The 25,653-nt window shown below is 38.9% G+C and overlaps 2 protein-coding genes across 4 annotated transcripts in view; one reads left to right on the top strand and one right to left on the bottom strand.

The window, feature by feature from the left end:
* Nucleotides 1–11,588, bottom strand: part of TRAPPC6B (trafficking protein particle complex subunit 6B) — a 25,338-nt gene extending 13,750 nt beyond the window's left edge. The window contains exons 1-6 of one of the 3 annotated variants that reach the window (XM_019983571.2): nucleotides 11,180–11,586; nucleotides 6,219–6,286; nucleotides 5,178–5,295; nucleotides 4,135–4,218; nucleotides 2,360–2,453; nucleotides 364–1,519 (exon numbers count right to left, since the gene is read on the bottom strand). In XM_019983571.2, coding sequence (XP_019839130.1) covers nucleotides 1,488–1,519; nucleotides 2,360–2,453; nucleotides 4,135–4,218; nucleotides 5,178–5,295; nucleotides 6,219–6,286; nucleotides 11,180–11,260 — 477 coding nt within the window. In that variant the 5' untranslated portion in view covers nucleotides 11,261–11,586 and the 3' untranslated portion in view covers nucleotides 364–1,487. Of the gene's footprint in view, nucleotides 1–363; nucleotides 1,520–2,359; nucleotides 2,454–4,134; nucleotides 4,219–5,177; nucleotides 5,296–6,218; nucleotides 6,287–11,060; nucleotides 11,124–11,179 lie in introns of those variants that run through there. The other 2 variants (XM_019983572.2, XM_070775495.1) reach the window with 2 other exon arrangements.
* Nucleotides 11,589–14,837: 3,249 nt separating this feature from the next.
* Nucleotides 14,838–22,241, top strand: PNN (pinin, desmosome associated protein). Its single transcript, XM_019983569.2, has 9 exons — nucleotides 14,838–15,459; nucleotides 16,122–16,193; nucleotides 16,576–16,644; nucleotides 17,166–17,238; nucleotides 17,355–17,449; nucleotides 17,615–17,690; nucleotides 18,704–18,859; nucleotides 18,936–19,074; nucleotides 19,798–22,241. The coding sequence occupies exons 1-9, from the start codon at nucleotides 15,347–15,349 to the stop codon at nucleotides 21,168–21,170; spliced, it is 2,166 nt and encodes a 721-aa protein (XP_019839128.2). The 5' UTR covers nucleotides 14,838–15,346; the 3' UTR covers nucleotides 21,171–22,241.
* Nucleotides 22,242–25,653: the final 3,412 nt, after the last annotated feature.

Consider the following 25,653-nt stretch of genomic DNA (forward strand, 5'->3'; position numbering starts at 1 on the left):
TTATTGTTTTAAATGTAAACCTTTGTCTTCCCCTCCCCCTATAGAAAAAAGAAAATTCAATATTCCCATACTGTTTCTCATATAACCTAACTTTTGCCTCACCTCTACCAAGACAGGCTTATTTTTTGGCTACAAGTGGTGGCACTAATGGTAAAGAATCTGCTTGCCAATGCAGGAAACACAAGAGATGCAGGTTCAGTCCGTGAATTGGGAAGATCCGCTGGAGAAGGAAATGGCACCCAAGTCCAATATTCTTGCCTGGAGAATTCTATAGACAGAGGAGCCTGGCGGGCTACAGTCCATGGGGTCGCAAAGAGTCAGACACAGCTGAGCACACACACACAACAAAATACACAAAAGGGAGACTGAACAATACAAGGAATTTATTATAAAAGAAAAAGTCCAAAGGTATAGCAGTTCCAGGATTGGTTAGTTCAAGAGCACAATTCAGGTGCTTTCTATCTGCACCTGCCATTCTCATATGATAGCTTTCATCTCCATGCTTGTCCTTTCATGATCATCAGATGAAAGAAGAGATAAGAGATACACTAGATGAGCACTGACCTCAACCCACAGAAGCTTATGGGCCCATGAATACTGGTGTGACTATCGATTCATCCACCCTCCTGCCCTTGGGGAAGACTAAAAGTAAGGGGAAAAAATACAGATGTTAGAATCTTCACCAGCACTTCCACATATGGAGAAAGAAATGGGAAGTCAAGACTGTTAACAGGAGTAAGTATAACAATTCCTTCCTCAAATACCTATTATTCTTTGGCTCTGGAGTCACTGAATTCACATCTGTATCCCACTTTATCTAGATCTATATTTTACTTTATTACATGAATGGAGCTTTCAAGAACTGAATTATATGAAAGTAAAATAAAGTTTAAAAGCAATTTAGGCAGTTAAATATATCACACACACACAATACACAATATATATAATGAAATCCTTATACATGCATAAAAACTCTTAATAGAAATAAATTATAAGCAATAAGATAATAAAGTTTAAAATTTAGTGTACTATTTGCTTTTTTAATAACTAAAACTCATAAACCAAAATTTGTTCATTTTTACACAAATATCTGGTTGGTGCATACTTTTCTTTATACTAATTTACCAAACCCTGAGTTTTGCTTCTCCATTTCTGGTTAGATATGTATCACTCTTAAGCAAATAAAAATATTTAAATAAGGGTCCTGCATTGGTGTTTAGTTATTTGAAATTAGGTTTTCATTCTGAATAGTTTCAGTGAAGTGTATGTTATAGTAGAATGTCTCTACCTGCTTTAAGGTCTGTCTTAAATTGATAAAATACAACCTTCCTCCTGCTTAAGAGTGCATCTTTCATTATACAAGTTAGCAAATAGCTTATATCAGTACAAATGTCCAACAATGTAATTAAATCATTGCCATCTGAAATACTTTATACAGGAATAATTTATCTCTTTACACTAGTAAAGCCTTGTATTTCAGTAGGTTCTTATAGCTTCTGTATCATCACTTGAAATTTACCTAAAAAGGAAAACATGAAACTCATTTTGATTTCAGGTAAAAGGTAAACACGTCTAAACATCCATTTTCTGCTCTATTTAATAAGTTGTTTCAATCAAGAAACTTGCTATATCAAATGACTTTTCACACTTTGATAAAGTCAGTTTCATTTTTATCATGATTCTCTGGTTTGGGAATGAGTGCCTTTGTTTCTCTGATTTCTATATTTTAGGTGTTTCATTGCCAATTACTGTGAATAGAAAGGAAATAGAGTGATGCTCAAGCCAATTTTATTCTTGGTTAGTAGCTGTGGTGAAGAGATTTTTGAAAAGGAGTTTAGTGATAAAAGACTGCTTCTGCTGCTAAGTTGCTTCAGTCGAGTCTGACTCTGTGTGACCCCATAGACGGCAGCCCACCAGGGTCCTCCGTCCCTGGGATTCTCCAGGCAAGAATACTGGAGTGGGTTGCCGTTTCCTTCTCCAGATAAAAGACTAGTTGGCTTTATCTAACTATATAATAGATGTATTTGAGAAAAATTTTAAAAATCTTCAAAATTATAAGGAAATTTGCTATCTTAAAATTTTCCTTTAAAAATTAAGAGTCACCCTTTAAGTTGTCTTATAAATTTACATTTCCTTAGCACATTTTCTTAAATCATTGTCTATTATGAATTTAAAAATCACTGACTATAAATATAAGTATGCTACATATTACTACATTGTGTTAAAACGGACAAGAGTAAAATGAAACGGTTTGAGCATTTTAAATGTCCTCTAAGTAACAAAAACAAGAAACAAAAGAACACCAGACCTGATAAATAACGGTTAAAAACACTTGTTAAGAAATATGAAGTCAACTTACAGGCAGGCATTGAAGATACTTCAGCTGTTACAATACTTTTTATCCCCAAGTTTGATAAGCCACCTCTGATTAAGCCACATGTAAATGCTAAATACTAAAAGGAACAAAAGTGTAAAAAGTATTAAGGATTTACTAAGACAGTAAAGGTATTGATAAATATGACATTTAGTTAAACCTTGATAATAAGACACTTATTTGGAAAAGCTGTATAATAATTTTTCAAATTATTAAAAATTCTTATTATTAGATTTCCCAGCTCCTTGGCAACTAAACAGGGACACATGACTTAAGCTCAGTCACCTCACTGGTCTAGTCCATGACCTTGAATCTACAGTGAGTGACAAAAACAAGCTGGAAATAGGTTACAAGAGACTAGAGACAGCAAAGGTGGCTTGTATCTACCATCAGTGCTGCTTGAAGGATTCTAACTAGACTCCTTGTGGAGTGATCTGGCTGCTTTAACTTCCCATGGTGCCTTTTTCTCCTCTAATTTTGGCCACACCATGTTGCATGGCTTGTGGGATCACAGTTCCCTGACTAGGGACTGAACCTGGGCCACAGCAAATCCTAACTACTAAATCACCAGGAGATTCCCCTAACCATGGTTCTTGCCTGTTTTCTGAGCCTTCCCATCAATTCTGTAAGCTAACTAATATGATTCCATTCAATCAAGATTGGTTTCTGCTTTCTACAACCAAGAATCTTGACTTGTTCAAGACTTAAAGCCTGCCACAACAAAGACTTAATCCAGTTTAAAGCATCAAAGTGCCAATGTTGACAAACTCTGCTCAGGAAACAAGGAAATGGGACTAAGCCATAGCAGAGACAGCACAAAAATGAGAACCAAAAATCAAATAGTCCAAGGTATTTTATCATCTACATTTTTGTAGTGCATGATATTCAATAATATGTATGAATAATATAGAAATTATTTTATAATATACATAAATGGGTACTGATAGGCAATCAGATATGAAATCATGAAATTATAAACTGGGAGAGAACTTGGAGATTATTTATAATATACTGTTACAATCAATTTTATTAATAAGGAAACTAAGGTCCAGAGGGGAGCTATAAGTTGTGGAGTTAGCTTAAAATCTAGATTTATTTGGTCCCAAGTTCATACTCTTCCCACTACACTAAACTGCCTTTGTGTTAGATAATTTAGGTGTGGACAAATTTTACAGATAAAAAGCAGCTTTTACATACTGCCCAATGTATTTTAATCATTTCAAAGGAACCTTTATATTAAAACTTGTCAGGTTTTCTGTAATACATCTGGCCTACTTATTTATTCCTACTTGAGACTGAAAAAAAATACATGAAACCCTGAAATGCAGTTATACTTAATACAAAACATATATTCTTAGAAACAAATATTAACTATATTAAAAAATTTTTTAATTTACTGATGGAGATTGTAAATATAAACTCCGAGGTGAATAATTTTGTATAGGTAATACCAGTTTTTTAAGCTTGAGTATCTTTTCTGATGTATCCATACTATATTTGAGAATCTTATCATTAATCTACATTTTTAATGGCATTTAAACTATAGTGTTTCTTGAATTGGTCATCATAAGCCTACTTAGTTACAAGTTAATATAAACTATTTCAATATGATAAATATCTTTCTATTTCATAGAGAAGTATTTAGGCAAAAGGAACAATTTAAAAACATTTTGAATTCAAGTCTGTTATTAGCATTGTACTTTTCCCTACATTTCTACTTGTTTCATAATAAAAAACCAATCTTTTATTCTATTAAATACCTTTGATGCATGTTCTAAATATTGTTTTCCTGCAGACATTTGAGTAAGCAGGCGAAATTTGTTGTCCTGAAGTACATAGATGCCCTGTCCCAAAAATAGAAAAACATCCAAAGTCAATGTAATGTGTACTCTTCCCTTCAAAACAATTTAAGAATTTTTAAAAGTTATTAAAACTCTCCCTTCCATTGGTCAAATTTTCTTTATACAAAGAAGTGTTGCAGTGTTCAAATTGAAGAGTTGTTCATCATTTATAACACTAATATTTACTGCATGCGTTAAAGATACTAAAGATACAAAGATACATAAAACGGTTCCTATCCTTAAAGAATTCAGTCTAGTGTGAAAGAAGCAAAAATACATTCTAGGTGAAATTAGCAGCTATATCTAATTAACTCATACCTTGAAAGCCAATAATTGGAGTCACTTTCCCCCCTAAGCATTTCAAGTACTTCTAGGCTAAGGCTGATGTTATTTGAAAAAATGAATTCTACTGGTAGCTAAGAGATAACATTATTTTCATTTTTTGTACTTCAGTAAATGCCAAATATATTCTAAATATCTCCTATAATTTAACAAAATAAGTCAATTTTTGCATAATCTCTCAGGCAACCTATTAACTTTTATATTAACAAAATATTTTAAGAATAAAAAATACAATGGCAACTGAACAGGCAAGAATTACAATGAGGCTTCAGGAATTACTTGAAAGACAGAAATGTGATATATCTGTGGTTCTGCATATTATCACCACTAAGTAATAATAATGAAAGAACCAAGCCCTAAAAGTGTTATCATTCTGATATTTGCTACTTTTTAAAACCTAAAATTTTATTGAGAGAAAGGGACAGCTGTCATTAGAGATAACTGCCCTTGTCTTTATTCACTATACCCTATTAGAGGAAAAAAAGTAATGATGTATTAATAACAGAAACATTCCTAAGTTTCCGAGAAATTAAGTTTTATATAACAAGTAAATCACTAAAATAGGACATTTATATTAAGATAAAGGACTTTAAAAAATAGGCCTTAATTTATCTAAATACCTGATGATTTGTCCTTAGATTGTCGATTTGTTTCTTGAATACTGTAGTCCAAAAATCTTTACAAATGAACTTCATGATATCTAACTCATCCTTGAACCTTGCAGTATCTTTTGTAAACCTAAAAAGATCAACTAGAAGTAATACAGTACTTTTCATCCAGAGAAAGCAGGAGGGGCAAATTTTTCACTAATTTGCAAATGCCACAATAGCACTGAACATTTACTAACAGTCATAAAGTGATAAGTACCAAGCAAAGTAGTTCCCATTTCAGTGAATTCACATTCTGTTATATAATGATGGACTAAAATTAGTCTAACAGTAAGCAATTTTAGGTACAGCTGACATTTTTTTAAAAAAAGCTGACCATGATCATGGTACTGTTATATAAAATATGAAAGAAAGGTCGCTCAGTCGTGTCCGACTCCTTGCGACCCATGGACTGTAGCCTGCCAGGCTCCTCTGTCCATGGGATTTTCCAGGTAAGAATATTGGAGTGAGTTGCCATTTCCTTCTCCAGGAGATCTTCCCAATCCAGGGATCGAACCCAGGTCTCCTGCATTGCAGGTGGATTCGTTACCACCTGAGCCATGAAGGAAGATCAGGAAAATATAAGAGTTCAGTTGTTTCAGATAGTGAGAAAGGAATACTATAAGAAATTGATCTATAAGTTTGAAGATGATCACATGCATAAACAGAGACTAAGGTACGCATTTAAACCATATTCCATTTAGGATAAAGAACCTACTTAGCTTAAGTAGGAAATGCAACAAGATTTTAGTTGTTTCAGCACACCAAAGTTTTGAGGAAAAAAATTTAAAACAAATACATATTTTCTTCAAATTTTGAAACATGAAAGTTGGGTAACTGAGTTAAAATAGCATCAGACCTAAAAAGAAATTTCAATCTGTGAATAAAGAACAGAGAATAAATAAAATTTAGGAATTAAATTGAAAGTATCTCAAGTTTTATACAATCTTTTGAAATGGATCATCTTTGTTCATAACCTACCTGGAAGAAAATTTTCAAATCCATACTGCTCACCTTTCTATCAATCCTTGTCCCACTCGAAACCCCATGTTTTCCAGTTTAGTTATACAGCGTCCATTTTCCTATTTAAAAAAATAACAGTTTTGAATAATTTTAGAATGCCAGAATGTAAATACTTCACTGAAACATTGTGAGGAAAAGTGAATTACAGGTCATATTTGAATTTTCTTAAACATTTTCATAAAGCAATAAGATAAACAGAGAAGTGTTACTACTTTTCAGAAATGCCAAAGCCTCTTCTCAGTTACTCTTCCTGCTTTCCCTGGCTTTTTCCATTTTCAACTATTCTTTCCGTTATAAAACTGAAGTCAAGGTATCGCTTTTGACTTTTTTCTGTCATTCCCTTTGTGCTGTCACTAAGTTCTGCTTCAAAATGTCTCTTAGAGTCATCCAAGCTTTCCATTTCCCAGTGTATCTTAGGTGGTGACCCCACCATCCTATTTCTGGAATCATGCAATTGCCTCACTCTTCCTTTGACAATCTCATCCACTCTTAAGGCTTTAAATACCACCCATGTCAAAGACTCTCAAAATTCTCTGGATGACCTACAAAGCCCTATACAATCCAGACTCCTGTGCCTCTCTAACCTCACCTCCTCTTCACTCACTCCATCCAGCTTCACTGATTTCCTTGCTGTCCTTAAACATGCCAGGCAGGCTCCAGGCAGCTCTCCATCTACTCACGTGACCACCTCACTGGCTTTAGGTCTTCACTCACATGTCATCATCTCAATGAGGCTAATTTCAGTCTTTTAAAACTACAGTATCATTCCACTTCAGAAACTACCTAACGATTCTCAAAGTGTGTCCCAAGACTAGCAACATCAGCATCACATGGGAACTTGCAAAAATTGCAAATTCTGTAACCCCACCCCCAATTCAGTGAATCAGAAACTGTAGGTATGGGTCAGTAACCTGTTTTAAGAAGCCCTCCGAAAGTGATTCTGATGCTCTAATTTCTCTGCTTAATTTGTCTCCAAGGAGCTTCTTTCACCCTTTAACCTAATATACATTTTGCTAATTTTATACTGTTCGTATTCCTCTATCCCCACCTACTAGAATACAGCAACAAGAGGTCAAGAAATTTTATATATTTTGAAGCCTTTGTCTTCCATTAACACCACAAGCCTCATTATCTGCTGAACTTTCTTCTAAGTACTCCACTAACAGGGCTGACTGCTGCTGCTGCTGCTAAGTCGCTTCAGTCTTGTCCAACTCTGTGCGACCCCATAGACGGCAGCCCACCAGGCTCCCCTGTCCCTGGGATTCTCCAGACAAGAACACTGGAGTGGGTTGCCATTTCCTTCTCCAATGCATGAAAGTGAAAAGTGAAAGGGAAGTCGCTTAGTCGTGTCTGACTCTTAGCGACCCCATGGACTGCAGCCCTCCAGGCTCCTCCATCCATGGGGTTTTCCAAGCAAGAGTACTGGAGTGGGGTGCCATTGCCTTCTCCGATTTATGCTATAGACTTTCTAAAAACCAAATTGTGTTGTTTCTCCATTGGACCATACAGCGCCACTCTGTTAATTTCCACACCCGTTTCCAAACATGCTCAGGTAGAATGACCTGTAAATCATGATGCTCTTTGTGAAACAATCTACTCTTTGTAGAATCACCCAGGAATATATTGATAAGCAGGAAATACGCTTATATGCAGACATTCTCAAATCTTAACTACGAATCACATGAACTTGAATTAAGCCCTAGGAAAACCTTCTGATGTTGCTACTTGTTCATTTACTTTGGCATCTATGAGTGCTCACTACTAAGTACCAAATTTTTAAGAAAAACTTAGGAATATTTTATCCATTAATGTAAAAAAAAATTATTCCCAATAAATTGCTAAATGTCCAGTTATTCAGTTATTAGATTTAATACCTCTTTGGCACAGTTGGAAAATTAATGATATGAAGTGTGAGAACATTAGTCTTTTCCTTGATTTCACTTAAACTTATGACTTCATGTCTAAAAAGATATATAAAGACCATCTCTGGATGATAGAATTATGTCTTTTGTTTACATTTTTTTATTATGAAAAATTTGAAGCACACTCAAAGTAGAGACTTAACAAACCCTCATACACTGAGATGCCAGTATGGATTCTAATCATCAAGCCTACTACATAACTTTTTAAAAATCCTTTTTGCTTTGTGCACTTACAATTTTTTCCCCACCATACACAAACTGCAATAGGAAAAGAAAGTTATTTTTAATGATTCAAAACTTTTGGATTTCCTTTCTCTTATGGGACTAGCACATCTCTCAAAATTATCAGTCACGATTAGAACAACCATTTTATTTTGGCTAACCCATTGAGGGGGGGGAAAGGGATTTTTAAAAAAAGGTTTTCCTGGGCAAGAGCTGAAAGAGGGAAAGAAAGTAGAAGAGAGTAGAATGAAGCAAGCTGATGCATATGTGGTGGGGCAGGGAGCAGGGATTTTATGATAAAAGAGTAAAAGAGGTGTGTTACTAATTATTCTCTGGGGAAAAGGATTTAAGGAAAGCTAAGTCCCTTGGACTGCAAGGAGATCCAACCAGTCCATTCTGAAGGAGATCAGCCCTGGGATTTCTTTGGAAGGAATGACGCTAAAGCTGAAACTCAAGTACTTTGGCCACCTCATGCGAAGAGTTGACTCATTGGAAAAGACCCTGATGCTGGGAGGGATTGGGGGCAGGAGGAGAAGGGGCCAACAGAGGACGAGATGGCTGGATGGCATCACTGACTCGATGGACATGAGTCTGAGTGAACTCCAGGAGTTGGTGATGGACAGGGAGGCCTGGCGTGCTGTGATTCATGGGGTCACAAAGAGTCGGACACGACTGAGTGACTGAACTGAACTGAACTGAACTCTACACAAACACAAATGTCTGCCATTAAGCACTAGCACTTAGCAAAGATGCTAAACATTAACTACTGGTTGTTAATGATGTTAAAGTCAAAAGTGTGTAATTTGGAAAAAATCTCTTATTACTGATGGAACTGAATAATAAACTTTGTGGGATTCCCTGGTGGTTCTGTGGTTAGGGCTCACTGCTGAGGGTGTGAGTTCAGTCTGGGAACTAAGATCCTGCATGCTGCAAGCTGTGGCCCCCCCAAAAAAATAAAGGGATAAAATTTGCTTTATTTCCAATACTCTTCCTGATGTCTTCCTATTAATATCTCTAATGCATAATTAATACCAAAGACTGAACGTATCTCCCCAAAATTCATTTGTTGAAATTCTAACCCTAGATGGTATTAGAAGGTAGGGGCCTTGGGAAATGATTCTGTCTTGAGGGTGGAGCCCTCAAGAAAAGCATTAGTGCCCGTATAAAAGATACCCCAGAGAGCTAGCTAGTCCCCTTCCACCATGTGAGCACACAGCCAAAACACATCTATCTATAAACCAGGAGAAGGCTTTCACCAGACACTGAATTTTCTGGTGTCTTGACTGTACTTCCCAGCCTTCAGAACTGTGAGAAATGAATTTCTGTTGTTTATAATCATTTTGGCATCTTTGTTACAGCCCCCTAAAACAGAGAGTATCCTGCTTATGGTTCACAAACTGACAGTACCTCTTCCTGGATGTCCTAAGGTGCCACAAATTCAACCAGTCCAAAACAATTTAGTATTTTCACCTCTTCTTTATTCCTTCTCCATCCAACCCAATGGCTCAAGCTAAACACCTGGGGATAATTTTCAATTCTCATTCCTATACCTAATCAACTCTTAAGAGATTCGGCCTCCTATCTCTCAAACCGCTCTCTCCTCTTCTCTTTATCCAGATCTGCATCATCTCCTGCCTGGACTCCTATAATAATGGAGCTTCTCACTACTAAAGGTTCCCTCTCCAGTCCAAAGAATACTTTAATCTTTCTGAAATGCAAATGGACTGTGTCATTCTTTTTAAAAATCGTCCACTGAGAAGGTCCATATTTTTAATCATACAAGGTTCTTTCTAGCTTCAGCTTTCAATACTTTTCACTCTCCACCTATTCAATCTAGACACAGTGAATACTCATATTCACTCACAAATATGTAGGCATATTAAAATACTCTACACCTTTCATTCCACTATGACTTTTCCTTTGCCTAGGATGCTTGTTCTGCCCTTACTTTCTACCCCTCTTTATCAACAGCATTATAAAAACTAGAGCTTCTGACCTGAGCATGACTTTAGAATACTTTATATATGAAATCCTACGACTCCATTATTTCATACCACCCAATACTGTTAATTATTCATTGAACCCACATTCCCCAATGACTGTGAGGCAGGGACTTCATCTTATTAATCTAAGTGTCAGGCCCACAATACACTTAACATATTTTCTAAATGAATCAATTAGTGAATGAAGACTCACATACATTAGAAGTAACCTCCAGAAGAATGGGGCCATTGTTTCCTTCATTACTATATCCCCAGCGTCCAGCTCTGACATATAAAGCACACTAAAATTTTTTACATTGTGTTTCCTAATCATAGTAACACATGCAAAGTTTCCTTTGCTTCGACCTCAAATCTCATTAACCTTCTTTCTCTGAGTTTCCTGGAGTGTTAGAGAGGGTTAGGGATGTGGAGGGAGGGACAGGATTCTCTGGCTAGGAGAGGTCTGTCCAGTGGACAACTGGAAAGTGCTGGAAGTGACACTGGAATTAAGTAGGGGTGCCAAAATCAGCAGTTAACTCTGCAGCAAAGCAGGGCAGGGACAACACATGGAAGGGACGAAACAGAAAATCTGTGGCCTGCTAGACACAGATACGGGACTGGACAAAAAAGTATCATAGAGTAGAAGACACGAAAGAGACAAGAATGCAAGACTGAAGACAGCTGACAGGTTCTAAGGCTTAGGATACCTGAAGGTGGACCAATTTGTCTACACTTCGGGAGGAGACGCGTGGCATGCGATAGGACAGGGGTTGAAGAAAAGAACTGAGTGGAAACAAGGAGTGTCAGGGCGTGTGGCAGCACTCACCACCTCCCCCTGCTCCGCGGACTTGTACACTCCAGACACCATCTCGTTATGCAGAAGCAAAAACAACGCCTCGTCCGCCATTTCCTGCTTATTTTTCCAAGCTCGGGGTTTCGGCTCCCGTTTGGGTCCGGCTTAGGGATTCTGGATAGCGCCCCAAATGCTTGGACAGCTACGCGGCTGGCTCAGTCCGCGGCCGGGCCCAGTCCGCGGCTGGGCCCTCGTTGCTAGGAGACCAGGAATCCACGCAGCTTCCTGAAGGTTGGTAATGGAGCGAGTCTGGTCCCGGGGCGAGCTCACCCCAGGGCCACTCAGCCCTACGGCAGAACGAGAGAGTCTGACAGCAACGGGAACCAAACCCAGCCCGTGGAAACCCGATCCGGCCCCTAGGCCGGGAGGTGAAAAAACAACATCCGGTCCCCTCTACCCCGGCATTCCGCCAGCTCTATGGTCACAGAGTTCCTTGCCTGGGGTGAACCGCTGGCGCCGATAGGAGGAAGGATTTCTCGTGTGCTAAGTGGCGAAGTTGGTAAGATAAGAGAAGGGCTCCCGCAGCCATCTCTGTTAATTTGTTTTGTTAGAACTGACAACAGTGTCTAATAGCTTCATTAAAAGCTTCCACTTCTGCTCTATGTTGCTAAATATGAAAAGTTGTAAGGAGTGAATAAATCATGTTTTCAGGCTATAAATTTTAGATTGGTGATGGACAGGGAAGCCTGACGTGCTGCAGTGCATGCAGAGTCGGATACGACTGAGGACTGAACTGAACTGATACATTTTAGGTATACTGAGAAATTATCCCAAACTGGAGTGGGTTGCCATTTCCTTCTCCAGGGGATCTTCCCGACCCAGGAATTGAACCCGGGTCTCCCGCATTGTAGGCAGACGCTTTACCATGTGAGCCACCAACGAAGTCCAGGTGTAAGATGTAGAGCCATTTTGGCCGCCAGGAAGTTTACTGGGAGTAAGGGACAAGGTGGATGGAGTAAGGAAAGAACAGGGAAATTTTAATCAGAAAATGCAAATAAAAGACTTCAGAAATGCGACGTCACTGTGGGATGGAGTTCATATAAGAATCTATGGTGGATGTGGGACAAACGCTGCAGACGTGCAAATACAAATGTTAGACCATATGCACATTTTAAATTTGGCAAACTTTGGCTTAAACGTGTTGCTGCGCCTATGATTAATTCTTTTCTTAGTAACAAGAGATTTTATGCCCAATGAATTCATTGCTTCCCTCAAAAGTAACGCTGAGTTTCTCAAATTGTTAACCTTTCAACTCTTCATATCCTTTAATAAAATTTAAGACCATGTACCATAATTGGAATTGAGGTGGGTTTGTTTTGTTTTTAAACATGTCTCTTATAACATTTCAATCGGTTTTTTCAGCCACCACAAAAACAAGCATATGTATCAACAAACCCTTTGAAAATAGACTAATTTTGAAGAGTATTTTGTAATCTTAATCTTGATTTTTCCAGCACTAAATTTCTCATTTGTGAAATCAGGTCCTTTATGTCCAATTGTATTCTCCCTCATCACCACCAGCAAGGTCAAAGATTAGGCAAAAAATTGGTGTCTTACTAAGGTCGATTTCTCAAACCACAATAACAGTGTCTTCAGATATTTTGGAGACTAGAGGGGAAACTAATACTTATTGAGCATTACTAAATGTTGGACGCGGCATTCTACTGATTAACCCCTGTAAATGAGACTTAAATTTCATTTAAGGATGTTAGTAATAGATTCTAAGGAAGTAGGACTAGATCCTACATTTTTGGCTGACTCGAAAAGCATCTTCCCATGGAAACACTGTTTCACTTTGTAGCACTATTACCACACTCAGGTTCCAAGTACTGCCTACTACACAGGATTGTGATAAGGATCAATGAGACTAAGCATGCTCACAATCAGTTCAGTTCAGTTCAATCGCTCAGTGGTGTCCAACTCTTTGTGACCCCATGGATTGCAACATGCCAGGCCTCCCTGTCCATCACCAACTCAAGGAGTTCACTCAAACTCATGTCCATCGAATTGGTGAAGCCATCCAACAATCTCCTCTGCCTTCAATCTTTCCCAGCATCCAGGTCTTTTCAAATGGGTCAGTTCTTTGCATCAGGTGGGCATAGTATTGGAGTTTCAGCTTCAGCATCAGTCCTTCCAATGAATATTCAGGACTGATTTCCTTTAGGATGGACTGGTTGGGTCTCCTTGCTGTCCAAGGGACTCACAAGAGTCTTCTCCAACACCACAGTTCAAAAGCATCAATTCTTTGAGGCTCAGCTTTCTTTATAGTCCAACTCTCAAATCCATACGTGACTACTGGAAAAACTGTAGCTTTCACTAGATGGACCTTTGTTGGGAAAGTAGTGTCTCTGCTTTTTAATAAGCTGTCTAGGTTGGTCATAACTTTTCTTCCAAGGAGCAACTGTCTTTTAATTTCATGGCTGCAGTCACCATCTGCAGTGATTGCTCACAATCAGAATCATGTAATTTTTTTTTTCCATACCACAGCTGCAAGCAGAATTTTAGTTCTCCAAACAGGGATCAAACCTGAGCCCCCTGCAGTGGAAGTTTAGGAGTCTTAACCACTGCACCACCAAAGAAGTCCTAGAATCATTTAGTTATTTATCAAGACTCATCCTTCTTGGCTTCCCAGGTGGTGCTAGTGGTAAAGAACCTGACTGCCAATGCAGGAGATCCCTGGATCAGGAAGACTCCCTGGAGCGGGGAACGGCAATCCACTTCAGTATTCTTGCCTAGAGATTCCCATGGACAGAGGGGCTTGAGGCTATAGGCCATAGAGTTGCAAAGGCATGACTGAGCACACACGCATCCTTTTTACCCAGCTTTACATTTTTTTTTTTTGGTATCGCACTTAACTCATTTCTACCACGTTTTACAATTTACTTATGCTTTTATCTGTCTCCTCATTCTTCCCATTGCCAAACTCCTTGTGGGCAGATATCTGTATTGTACAGTGACTATCCAAGTGCCTGGCACACAGTAGGCATTTCATAAATATCTTTTGAACACATAAGTACAGGAAGCATCTTTGCTTCCTGAGAAGCCTACAAACTTCGTGGAAGCCGAAACCACAGCTATCTTGCTCCAGGATTTTTCCAGAGTCCAGATTAACAGATCAAGAACTTTTAAGGATTGTATGAATTTAATAGTAACTCGGATTAAATACTGCTGGCCCGCTAAGTTTAGTGCAAGGATGCCTGGCTAACGAATGAAGGATGAGAACACAAAGATTATCCATAACATTGTTCTTCAGAACCCATTTTAAACCGACCAGCTGCAGCCTAGCTGTAGAGGCTAATACCCGTTATCGTTGCTCTTTTTTTTTTTTTTAAGTACAGCCCTGCACATGATCTGATCATTTTTTTGTAGTACAGTCTGGCACTAGTCTGATCATAGGATGATTCTGGACCGGCGTGACCTAAGGACAGTTACATTATCTCCAGACTCAGTTTCCTTATCAGTAATAACAAGCCTGAATAACAAGTTTATTCAAGCCTTTGGCTTGTGGGGGATAATGCACGTAAAGTGTTTCACAGAGTACAAAATAATTGTTAGCTACTAGGAGGAATGACTTTTCCTCTTCCTTCACTCGCGCCCCTCCGCTCTTTTAAGGTTTAACCTAATCAAGAGAAGTCTGCGCCCCGCCCACCGCCTCTCTGGGCATGCGCACCAACGGAATGGCCGCACCCTGTCCTAATCAAATAATTTACCGGGGGAAGACGGGAAAATAGCCTCGCCTGAACCCTACTCTGAGGGGATCAGGTGGTAAAACGATAAGAGGCACATCATCTACAGGTTAAAAGGGCCAGGAAGACCCCGCTCTCCGCACCAGAAGAGCTGGGCCGCGAACCCACGTCTCCGAAGACCCAGGTACTCAAACCCGCCCCGGCTCTGCGCTAGAAGCGGAGCCCAGGCACCCGCAGCTAATTGGGGAGGGAGGGGACCCCTGCCTCACTTTTCATTGGCCCAGAGTCACAAAGGCCGGCAGTTTCTCCCCCTTCCGGTTGCTGAGTGGTTGAGGCCAAAATACAACTCCTTTTGCCATTGGCTGAGCCCACCTGTCAGTCTTCTGGCGTCTTGCGGCGCGACACAGCCAGGCGCGGCCTATAGAGCAGTCTCGAAGCCTGCTGCAGGGAGAAGATGGCGGTCGCAGTGAGAACTTTGCAGGAGCAGCTAGAAAAGGCCAAAGAGAGCCTAAAGAATGTGGATGAGAATATTCGCAAGCTCACCGGGCGGGATCCGAATGATGTGAGGTAAGGAGTGGATGGGAAATGCTGGCTCCCAGAGGCGGCCGTGAAGCCGGGGTGAATTGGGGGCGGGGAGGGCGGTCAGCCCTGAGAAGACTGGAACATCGAGGCCTGTTCCCGGGCAGCCGTGGGACCCTGTTCTCGGTGAGGAGGGAATTTCCAAGGCCTTCAGCGTTAAGTCCTGAGTCTTGGGTGCGTGAGGAAGGAGAGCGGAGCCTGAGTGCCCTAGGATGGTCTCCCGTCCTGTGGGAAGGCCGGGACTGCCGATTCCCGCCCTCGGCCCCGCAGGCCCGGAACTGCAGCACAAAGCCTTCCTCCTTCCCGGGCCACCCGATTCAGGGCTGGCCCCGGGACCCTCCGGGGACGCGGTCCGCCGCCTCACCCTCCGGCTCTTGCCCACGTGCAACTTTCTTTGGGTTGGTGAAATTTGAACCTAACTCAGGCCTGTTAACGTGTAGTGATGTTGAGATAAACACAATTCTGTGAAACTGGTCTTGGGAAAACGAGGAAGTTAGTAAAGTGCTTCTTGCCGTGTTTCAAACACGTGGGTTTGAAACCGTCATCTTAGAACATTTCTGTTTATTTTCTCTTGATGGTGAACCGCACCCGTTGAAGTGTTTGGTGCTGTTAGAAACGATTGTTGGACTGATATGTAAATTATTTTGTAGGCCCATCCAAGCCAGGTTGCTCGCCCTTTCTGGTCCTGGTGGAGGTAGAGGACGTGGTAGTTTATTGCTGAGGTAAGATTTCCTTAAAATGTAATCCATTGGTACTGTACTAAATGAATCGGTTTAAGCAAATTTCGTGCTAGAGCCAGTGTTAAGAAAAGTTTGGTTTGTTTGAAGCTGTGATTAGCTGCAGTTTCTGTATAGTTACTTTCATTTACATTTACAGCTAGAGATTGAAGAATACAGTAACTATATCAGTTATGTGCAAAGTTTATTTATTCTCATAGATCTAAAAGAAATGCTATAAAAACATCCATCTTGAAGTAAATGTCCATCTGAGGTTACTTTATTCGGAAGAGGAGTTTTTAATATCGGCAACTAAATTATCTTCTTAAATAGAAATAACCATTTTTCTTAATTTTCATATGCTTTATGTTGGACATTTTTATTGCAGGCGTGGATTCTCAGATAGTGGAGGAGGACCCCCAGCCAAACAGAGAGACCTTGAAGGGGCAGTCAGTAGGTATGTTGGAGGACAAGATTCTGGAAGCATACTTTATTTTATGAAGTAGAATATAAATATTTAATCTTGTTGAATTGAGTTGTATTAGAATTGAGTGGTATATCACTTACTCTGAGTCTTTTCACTTGGTATTTGACTGAACTGAGACAGCCAGTATCCCTCAAAACTCAGTTGTTCATGGCAGTAGCAGAAATCTTAGCACATGGAGAAGGAAGTGGCAGCCCACTCCAGTATTCTTGCCTGGAAAAGTCCATGGACAGAGGAGCCTGGCAGGCTGCAGTCCATGGGGTTACATGACTGAGCACGCATGCATGATAGAGATTGGAGGGAGATGGGTTGGTAGCAATAAACTGGTAGAACTAAAAAAAGAAAGCACAGTAAAGGTCAGGAGAAAGATAAGATCGAGGAGATAGTCAGTTTGTCTTACTTTCCTGTCTTGCACTACAAAAGCTTAACTGGGTTGAGAGCTATAGGAGATCAAAGTTTGAATCGGCCTTTTTAAATTCCCTTTCCTATGTCAGGCTGGGAGGGGAGCGTCGGACTCGACGAGAATCACGCCAAGAAAGCGACCCAGAGGATGATGATGTTAAGAAGGTAATTGAGATTAAAAGAACTTCATAGAGGGTGAATATAGTATTTTCACCTTACTGCATTTAGTAGAGTACTACCCGTATGTTAGTTAAATTACTGAGATTTCTTTTCTCCTGCAGCCAGCTTTGCAGTCTTCAGTTGTAGCTACCTCCAAAGAGCGCACACGGAGAGACCTTATCCAGGATCAAAATATGGATGAAAAGGGAAAGCAAAGGTATCTTAAGTATCTTTCTGGAGGAAAACAGCTCTTGTTAAATAACACAATTTTAAGAAAATTTTAGGAATTTTTCAAGTGTCTATACTGTGCTGCTTTTAGGACATGGCAGGCTTAAATAAAGTAGAACCTTTTGAAACTGGATTTTGTTTTTCTTTTCTTCAGAAACCGGCGAATATTTGGCTTGTTGATGGGCACCCTTCAGAAATTTAAACAAGAATCCACTGTTGCTACCGAAAGGGTATTTATGCAATTTTTCTTTTGCTTCCTTTATTAAGCTGTCAAAGTAGTTGATTATGTGTTAAATGTTTAAAAAAATCTTAAGATTTAATTGCAAGATTCAATTAAATTTAATTGCAAGTGAAATGATATTTCCTGAGTGAAAAAGATTTAATTGCCAGCCTAAAATGAAGCTAAGAAAAAACTTAAAACTTTCTCAAGTTGTTATTAACTGGTTCTTTCTCAGGTGCTGTTAAGTAACTTAGTGAACTTTTCTTTGTTGTTCAGTGAGCCTAATTTGACTCAGGAGAACCTGGATTCGGGTTTCAGCTCTATAGCAATCTCATTTTCAGGTCTTGGGCAAGTCTGCATTTCTTCAGGCCTTATAGTACTTTCTTTCAAACAGCAAGTTGAACTTGTTAATCATTGTAATTTATTAAGTAATTATAATTTCTAAAACACACTCAGGTATTCTAGAAGCAGAAGCATAAATTATATTCCCTGCTCTCCAGAGTTTATTTGTCCTATTTGTGGAAGTTTTTATTTTACTAAAGCTACAAAATTGTGTCTTTGGAGTTGAACACCAAGTTACTGCTTCTGAGGGGAGAAGGGAGATAGCAATTCAGTTATAGGAAGTTAATAAAGTTTTATTTCAGAGAGAGTGAACTAGTTGTCTGTTCTAGGATATCACTTGTCTCCAGTTTTTTGCTTTGGAAAGAGTAACTGAAAATAACCTATAAAGACAGTACTCTTCTCTTTCAGGTGAACTTTTAGGTTAAGTTCTTTCATATATTGTGTTGGAATGGAATGGTAACTGATATTACAGCTAGCAGCTTTAAATTTTAGATTTTTTACATGAAAAGGCTTCAGTCCCCATTTCCTGAAAGGGAAACTACAGTCTGCTTCAGATGCCAAGTTTGAATTAGCTGGTGTCCTGAATTACAGATGTGACACATGTTTGTAGACATCAGTAAAATTGCAGTGTTTCACATCAGGGTGCATAATAAGCTTTTAAAGGTTATTGTTTATCCTTAGCAAAAGAGACGCCAGGAAATTGAACAAAAACTTGAAGTGCAGGCAGAAGAAGAAAGAAAACAGGTTGAAAATGAGAGGAGAGAACTGTTTGAAGAGAGACGTGCTAAACAGACAGAACTGCGGCTTTTGGAACAGAAGGTTGAGCTTGCGCAGCTGGTGAGTATATTTTGGAATTCTAAAATTGGTAATCCTTCATGTTGACAAAAGCACTGACCTTTTACCTTTTCTTTAGCAAGAAGAATGGAATGAGCATAATGCCAAGATAATTAAATATATCAGAACTAAAACAAAGCCCCATTTGTTCTATATTCCTGGAAGAATGTGTCCTGCTACCCAAAAATTAATAGAGGAGTCTCAGAGAAAAATGAATGGTAAGTGTAAAGAAGAGGTCCCTTGAAATTTCCTTAATGGGTAACAGACTTATACATAGATACATATTTATTTCTTTCATGTAGCAATTGGAATTCGTTGATGTTTTAGAAAGATATTAAGGTGCTAATGTGTTTGGAGTATAGGATCGTTTGTTTCATGACAGATCTTAGATACAGGAAACTTAACATATTAGGTGGTGCTTAATGCATGTTTGTTTCTAAAGCATTTGTGTGAGCTGACTTCTTTTTTTGCTTGATATTCTTAGTACAAGAAAAAGGTGAAGATTGATGTAGTCTATAGAGGAAGTATATACATGGAAGGGTAGATACTACTAAGATTGTGATTAGCTCATTTGTCTCTTTTTGGGATCGGAAAAATTAATTCATGATATGATACCATGAAACTGATTGTTTAAAAGAAGTTTTGTTCTTTTTTCATTTAGTCTGCAGTAAAATAGCAAAAGATTGTCCTGTTTTTCCATCAGGTAGATAATGTGTAGTTTTGTCTGCTACTGATTTCTTAAAGTGTTTAGGTTTCCAGTGTGCTTTTGCCATCTTGGATCAGTTTGGAATTACTTACTTGACATAATCAGTTTTGTTATCTCTTTACAAAAAAGACATTTAGATAAGATTCCAATGACATTTTGTGACCAGATGTCAAATTGTGACTTTGAATTTTTTAAATCTTAATAAATTTTACACATGTAAATTTTTATTCTTTAGCTTTATTTGAAGGTAGACGCATCGAATTTGCAGAACAAATAAATAAAATGGAGGCTAGGCCTAGAAGACAATCAATGAAGGAAAAAGAGCATCAGGTGGTGGTGCGTAATGAAGAACAGAAGTTGGAACAAGAAGAGGGTAAGGTGGCTCAGCGAGAGGAAGAGTTGGAGGAGACAGGTAATCAGCACAATGATGTAGAAATAGAGGAAGCAGGAGAGGACGAGGAAAAGGAAATTGGTATAGTTCATAGTGATGCAGAGAAGGAACAGGAGGAGGAGGAACAAAAACAGGAAATGGAAGTAAAGATGGAGGAGGAAACTGAGGTAAGGGAAAGTGAGAAGCAGCAGGATAGTCAGCCTGAAGAAGTTATGGATGTGCTAGAGATGGTTGAGAGTGTCAAAAATGTAATTGCTGAGCAGGAGGTAATGGAAATCAATCAAGTTGAAAGCATAGAACCTTCAGAAAATGAAACTAGCAAAGAATTGGAGCCAGAAATGGAATTTGAAGTTGAGCCAGATAAAGAATGTAAATCTGTTTCTCCTGCAAAAGAGAATGCTAGTACTCTAGAAATGGAAAATGAGCCTGAGGAAAAAGAAGAAAAAGAATCTGAGCCCCAACCTGAGCCTATGGCTCAACCTCAGTCCCTGCCTCAGCCCCAGCCCCAATCTCAATCTCAATCCCAGTCTCAGCCCCAACAGGTACTCCAGCCCCCGCCTCTCTCTCAGCCTGAGACTTTGCCATTAGCTGTTTCTCAGCCACCACCTCAGGTTATTCAGGAGCAAGGACACTTACCACCTGAGAGGAAGGAGTTTCTTGTAGAATCTGTAAAACTCACTGAGGTGACAGAGCCAGTCCTGACGGTACATTCAGAGAGCAAGAACAAAACCAAAACTAGGAGCAGAAGTAGAGGTCGAGCTAGAAATAAAACAAGCAAGAGTAGAAGTCGAAGCAGTAGCAGTAGTAGTTCTAGTAGCAGTTCAACCAGTAGCAGCAGTGGAAGCAGTTCCAGCAGTGGCAGTAGCAGTAGTCGAAGTAGTTCCAGTAGCAGCTCAAGTACAAGTGGCAGCAGCAGTAGAGACAGTAGCAGCAGCACGACTAGCAGTAGTGAGAGCAGAAGTCGGAGTAGGGGCCGGGGGCATAACAGAGATAGAAAGCACAGAAGGAGCGTGGATCGGAAGCGAAGGGATGCTTCAGGACTAGAAAGAAGTCACAAGTCTGCAAAAGGAGGTAGTAGTAGAGATGCAAAAGGATCAAAGGATAAGAATTCCCGGTCTGACAGAAAGAGGTCTATATCAGAGAGTAGTCGATCAGGCAAAAGATCTTCAAGAAGTGAAAGAGACCGAAAATCAGACAGGAAAGACAAAAGGCGTTAATGGAAGAAGCCAGGCTTTCTTAGCCTATTCTTTGCAGCAGAAGATTTCTTGATGAGTTAAAAGGATTACCTTTCCTTGTAAGGAGAATGCTGCCTTAAGAATTGCATGTTGTAAAAAATTTTTTGGAAAATACAGACTGTTTGTTTACCAGACACTCTTGTACTTTTGCATAATTTTGTAAGAGTTATTTATCAAAATTATGTGAGGTTCCAAAATATGTAAAAACAATAATAATAAAAAAAGATTAACATCCCTTGTCATCTTTTTTAAATATCCTATACTCTTCAGTAAGAATCTGTATATTTTAATAGGTAAATCTTTAAGTCTGTTCCCTTCTGTATCATACATTGCTTTTGTAGAAATAAATGTGCATTTATTTCATTAGCTTTGGGATGTCCTCGTTGACGCTTGTATAATAAATACCCTCATGATACCATTTTCAGCTTTTATCACTAGATACTAAACATGATTAGAATGTTTTTGAAGATTTCATCACTTTTATTTGCCTTAGACAATTATTTTGAGTTGTCAAAGTCAGATCTTTCCAGCTTTGATGGGAACATAGTTTGTTCTTCAGAATCACTTAGCACATTTTTCTAATCTCCCTTGTTTTAATCTAAGCATTTCCCCATTTTTCCTGTTTTCTCATATTTAAACCATATATTTGGTAGATAAAACAGTATGGCATTTTCTTTATGATTATGGGAGCATCTTTGTCTCCATGGTTACTTCTGTGATACAGCATATACATCTGTTAAAGAAAATAATCATTTTCTAGGGGAAGGAGGTAGAAAAGTATTTTCTAAACTTGGATTTTAAGTTTGTGGTCTTGTCTTAACTTTTGTGTTGGCCCTATCTGAAACATGCCAATATGTGTTTTCAAGAATTTTTGTTTAAGTATTTGTGTGAAAGTTTACAAAATGAAGGAACTTCATCTACACTTGAATCTGTAAGCAAGATAACACGCAAGTGGTACCAAATGATTATTTGTTGTTTTATAAATTTGTATGAATTTGGAGTATCTGTTGCCCATTACTATATGTGTGCAAATAAATGTGGCTTAGACTTGTGTGACTGCTTAAGACTAGTACTTGTATTAACTTTTTGATGCTTTATACAAGAGAGCACTTAAATTGCAGATGGTCTTTTTTTGAGTTCATAATTTTTTGTCGTGACTGTAGCTTTAGGCTTAATTTTGAATATTTATTATGCCATCTCTTGACAAGAAAACGGTAAGAGTTAAAATGTCAACACATTTCCAGCATTGTATAAAAGTTAACGTGGTAAAAGAAAGATCTCTTTAAAAAATCCTTTCTTGGAGCAATTATTAAATAGTAAACGTGTAGATCTTCTCAAGCTGTCAAAGCTAGATACCTGCATCCCTGGGCCAGTTGTTTCTACCAAGAGTCACTTTACCTAGGAATTGTAATGCTTTTCAGCATTACAGTATAAGCTTTATTTTCTTGTGTGCCATTATGGGGAGAAGGTTGGTAAACACTTAAAAGGGATAACCATAGGACAACCTGATTCTTTTCTTAAAGCATCCTTGTTCGATGAATCTAAAATACTTATATGTATTAAGATCTTATACAAATTAAATGTTCACTCATTTTTATCCAGAAAATTTGAACTGTTGTCATGGTGCTTATACAGAAGATTATTTTGGGATTATAATGCATGAGGAGAAAAAAGGAAAAGATCTTTGGAATATGCAGAACAATTTTATTTTGGTTAAGCTGTACTGATCACATATATAAAGAAAATTCTAATAACTTCGTTAGCTTTTTAGTGGTATGCATTTATAAATTAGAAGGTTTCATTTTTAAAATTGGGTTTTGCTTTATCCTTGTAAATGATATTTTAAGGAATTTATGTTAAGAGAATCATGTAATTGGTTCCTTACAAAGATAACAAGAAATGTTAGAATGTAAAAGTAGTGACAATTTCTTAGGGGGAAAAGACATACAGAAATCCTATTAGAAATTATTTTTATGGGAAAATGTAGAAGCCTAAAAGGGGTACATTTACTGACCAAGGACTGCAATTAGTTTGGAGCTCTTAATTAGAGACATCTAAGAGGCTGTTAAGAAAACGCTTTGCTCTAAGAGTCCAAGGTTAGGTATGGCCACAGAAATTAGAAAATAGTATCGTCTTCGATGAGCTGTATCCAGTCTAGGGCTTGTCCTTGCAGTATGTAGAACTCTGGTAATTATACACATGTATACTCTAGTCATTAGGGCCAAGCACTAATGCAGCAATTGAGTGAGTTGATAGGCTACTAAGTTGACAGATGATTGCATGGGATAGTAATGTAGGCCAGTTCCCTCAGAATAGCAAGTCACTAGCATGTTTGGGCGGAGAAGGCAATGGCAACCCACTCCAGTACTCTTGCCTGGCAAATCCCACAGACAGAGGAGCCTGGTGGGCTGCAGTCCATGGGGTCGCTAGAAGTCGGACACAACTGAGCGACTTCACTTTGATGCATTGGAGAAGGAAATGGCAGCCCACTCCAGTATTCTTGCCTGGAGGATCCCAGGGATGGGGGAACCTGGTGAGCTACCGTCTCTGAGGTCGCACAGAGTCGGACACAGCTGAAGCAGCTTAGCAGCAGCAGCAGCATGTTTGGGGGTTCATTTCTTAACATGAGTTTTTTAGATAATTTTTTTTTTTAATCCTTGAATAAAAGTAAAATGAGTTTCCCTTGAGATACTGCCATTAAAGCACTTAGCCCAGAAAATCTGTTGCCTGTCTACATGTTTGGACTTGGCTTCTGTAAGAAATCAATGGGGAGGATTGCAGCTTGGCAAACCTGAAGTAGCTGAAAATCTCTTAAACACTACTTTGTCTCACCTAGCATAATACTTCCCATTGCCATTTCAGTACCTTAATTTAAGTTTATAACACCCCTACTATCCTCTTGTCTTTATTTTCTTCCATAATTCTTCGTATTATGTAGTTATATTGTACTTTGATATATTGTATATGTCCCATTAGAATTCAAACTCCATGAGTTTTTTAATCCCATTGCTGTAATTCAGATACCTTGGATATGAACCTTGTTATAGGCAATATAATGAATAAATTATGGTGGGTAATTAATGTTCGTGTGGTTTGATCTTTTTCTTTCCAGCTTATGTTACCTCTTCTATCACATTAAAATACGCTTCTTTGAAACAGCTGTTTTAAATGTACCAGCCATTGTAGCTGGACCCAAGGAGGCATTTCTGGCTTAAGATCTTTAGCTTTTATTTATGGCATGTCATTAGAGAGTTTTGAACAAAGAGGTTAAATGATAGGATTTAATAGAATTACTCTGGCGACTGTGCTAAGGAAAGACTAAATGGAACCGAGGTCAGTAACAAAGGGTTAAGGAGCTACTGTAATTAGACACGATGTAGTGACTTGGGGGTGGTAGCAGCAGAAGTTGTTAACAGATTCTGCTGCTGCTGCTGCTAAGTCGCTTCAGTCGTGTCCAACTCGGTGCGACCCCAGAGACGGCAGCCCACCAGGCTTCCCCGTCCCTGGGATTCTCCAGGCAAGAACACTGGAGTGGATTGCCATTTCCTTCTCCAGTGCAGGAAAGTGAAAGGTTAAAGTGAAGATGCTCAGTTGTGTATGACTCTTGGCGACCCCATGGACTGCAGCCCACCAGGCTCCTCCATCCATGGGATTTTCCAGGCAAGAGTACTGGAGTGGGGTGCCACTGTTTTAAGATAGTCCTTTCAAGTGGACTGTATGTTGTGAGAAGTCAGGGGTGATTAAAGATTTTACCTGGACTAGAAGTGGATTGCTCTTAACTGAAATGGGAAAGATCAGAATGAATAAACAGGTTTGAGGATAGTGAAGGTGAGTGGGTCAGGAACTTAGAGATTCCTGTTGGATATCCAAGTGACAATATGCAGTAAAAGAAGCAAGACAGTTTACTGGAAGTGAAGTTGATTCAGGGGATGCTTTACTGGAAATACAAATTTGAGAGTTCTGAGTGTATCCATGGTAAGATCCCCAAGGGTAAGAATGGAAGAAGAGTTGTAATGAGAGTCCTGGGCATTTCGGCTTTTAAGAGAATGGGGAGCTAAGGAGAAACCAGAAAAATAGGGAAATAGAGTGGAGTGGTGTTTTCGAAGGTCAGGGAAGGAAGCCTTTCCAGGAGGAAGTAGTGAAATGTGCCAAGTGATACAAATAGGTTAATGAAGAGTAAGAACCCTTGAATTTAGCAACAGGTCACTACTAGTGAACTTCAGAAGGACAGTTTCATAAAACAGGCCCTACTATATATATAGCACAGTGAAACTATATTCAATATCCTGTGATATAATGGAAAACTATAAAAAATACATAACTGAGTCACTTTGCTGTACAGCAAAAATTAACAAACTTTGAATAAATTTTTTAAAGAACAGATTCAGGAGAGTGATGGGGTAAGAGCATGATGGAAAAGAAATGTATCATTTCCAGTTAAGGTAGTTACATTGAAGCTACCTAT

This window comes from Bos indicus, chromosome 21 (assembly GCF_029378745.1).
Source record: "Bos indicus isolate NIAB-ARS_2022 breed Sahiwal x Tharparkar chromosome 21, NIAB-ARS_B.indTharparkar_mat_pri_1.0, whole genome shotgun sequence".
Taxonomy (NCBI): Eukaryota; Metazoa; Chordata; class Mammalia; order Artiodactyla; family Bovidae; genus Bos; species Bos indicus.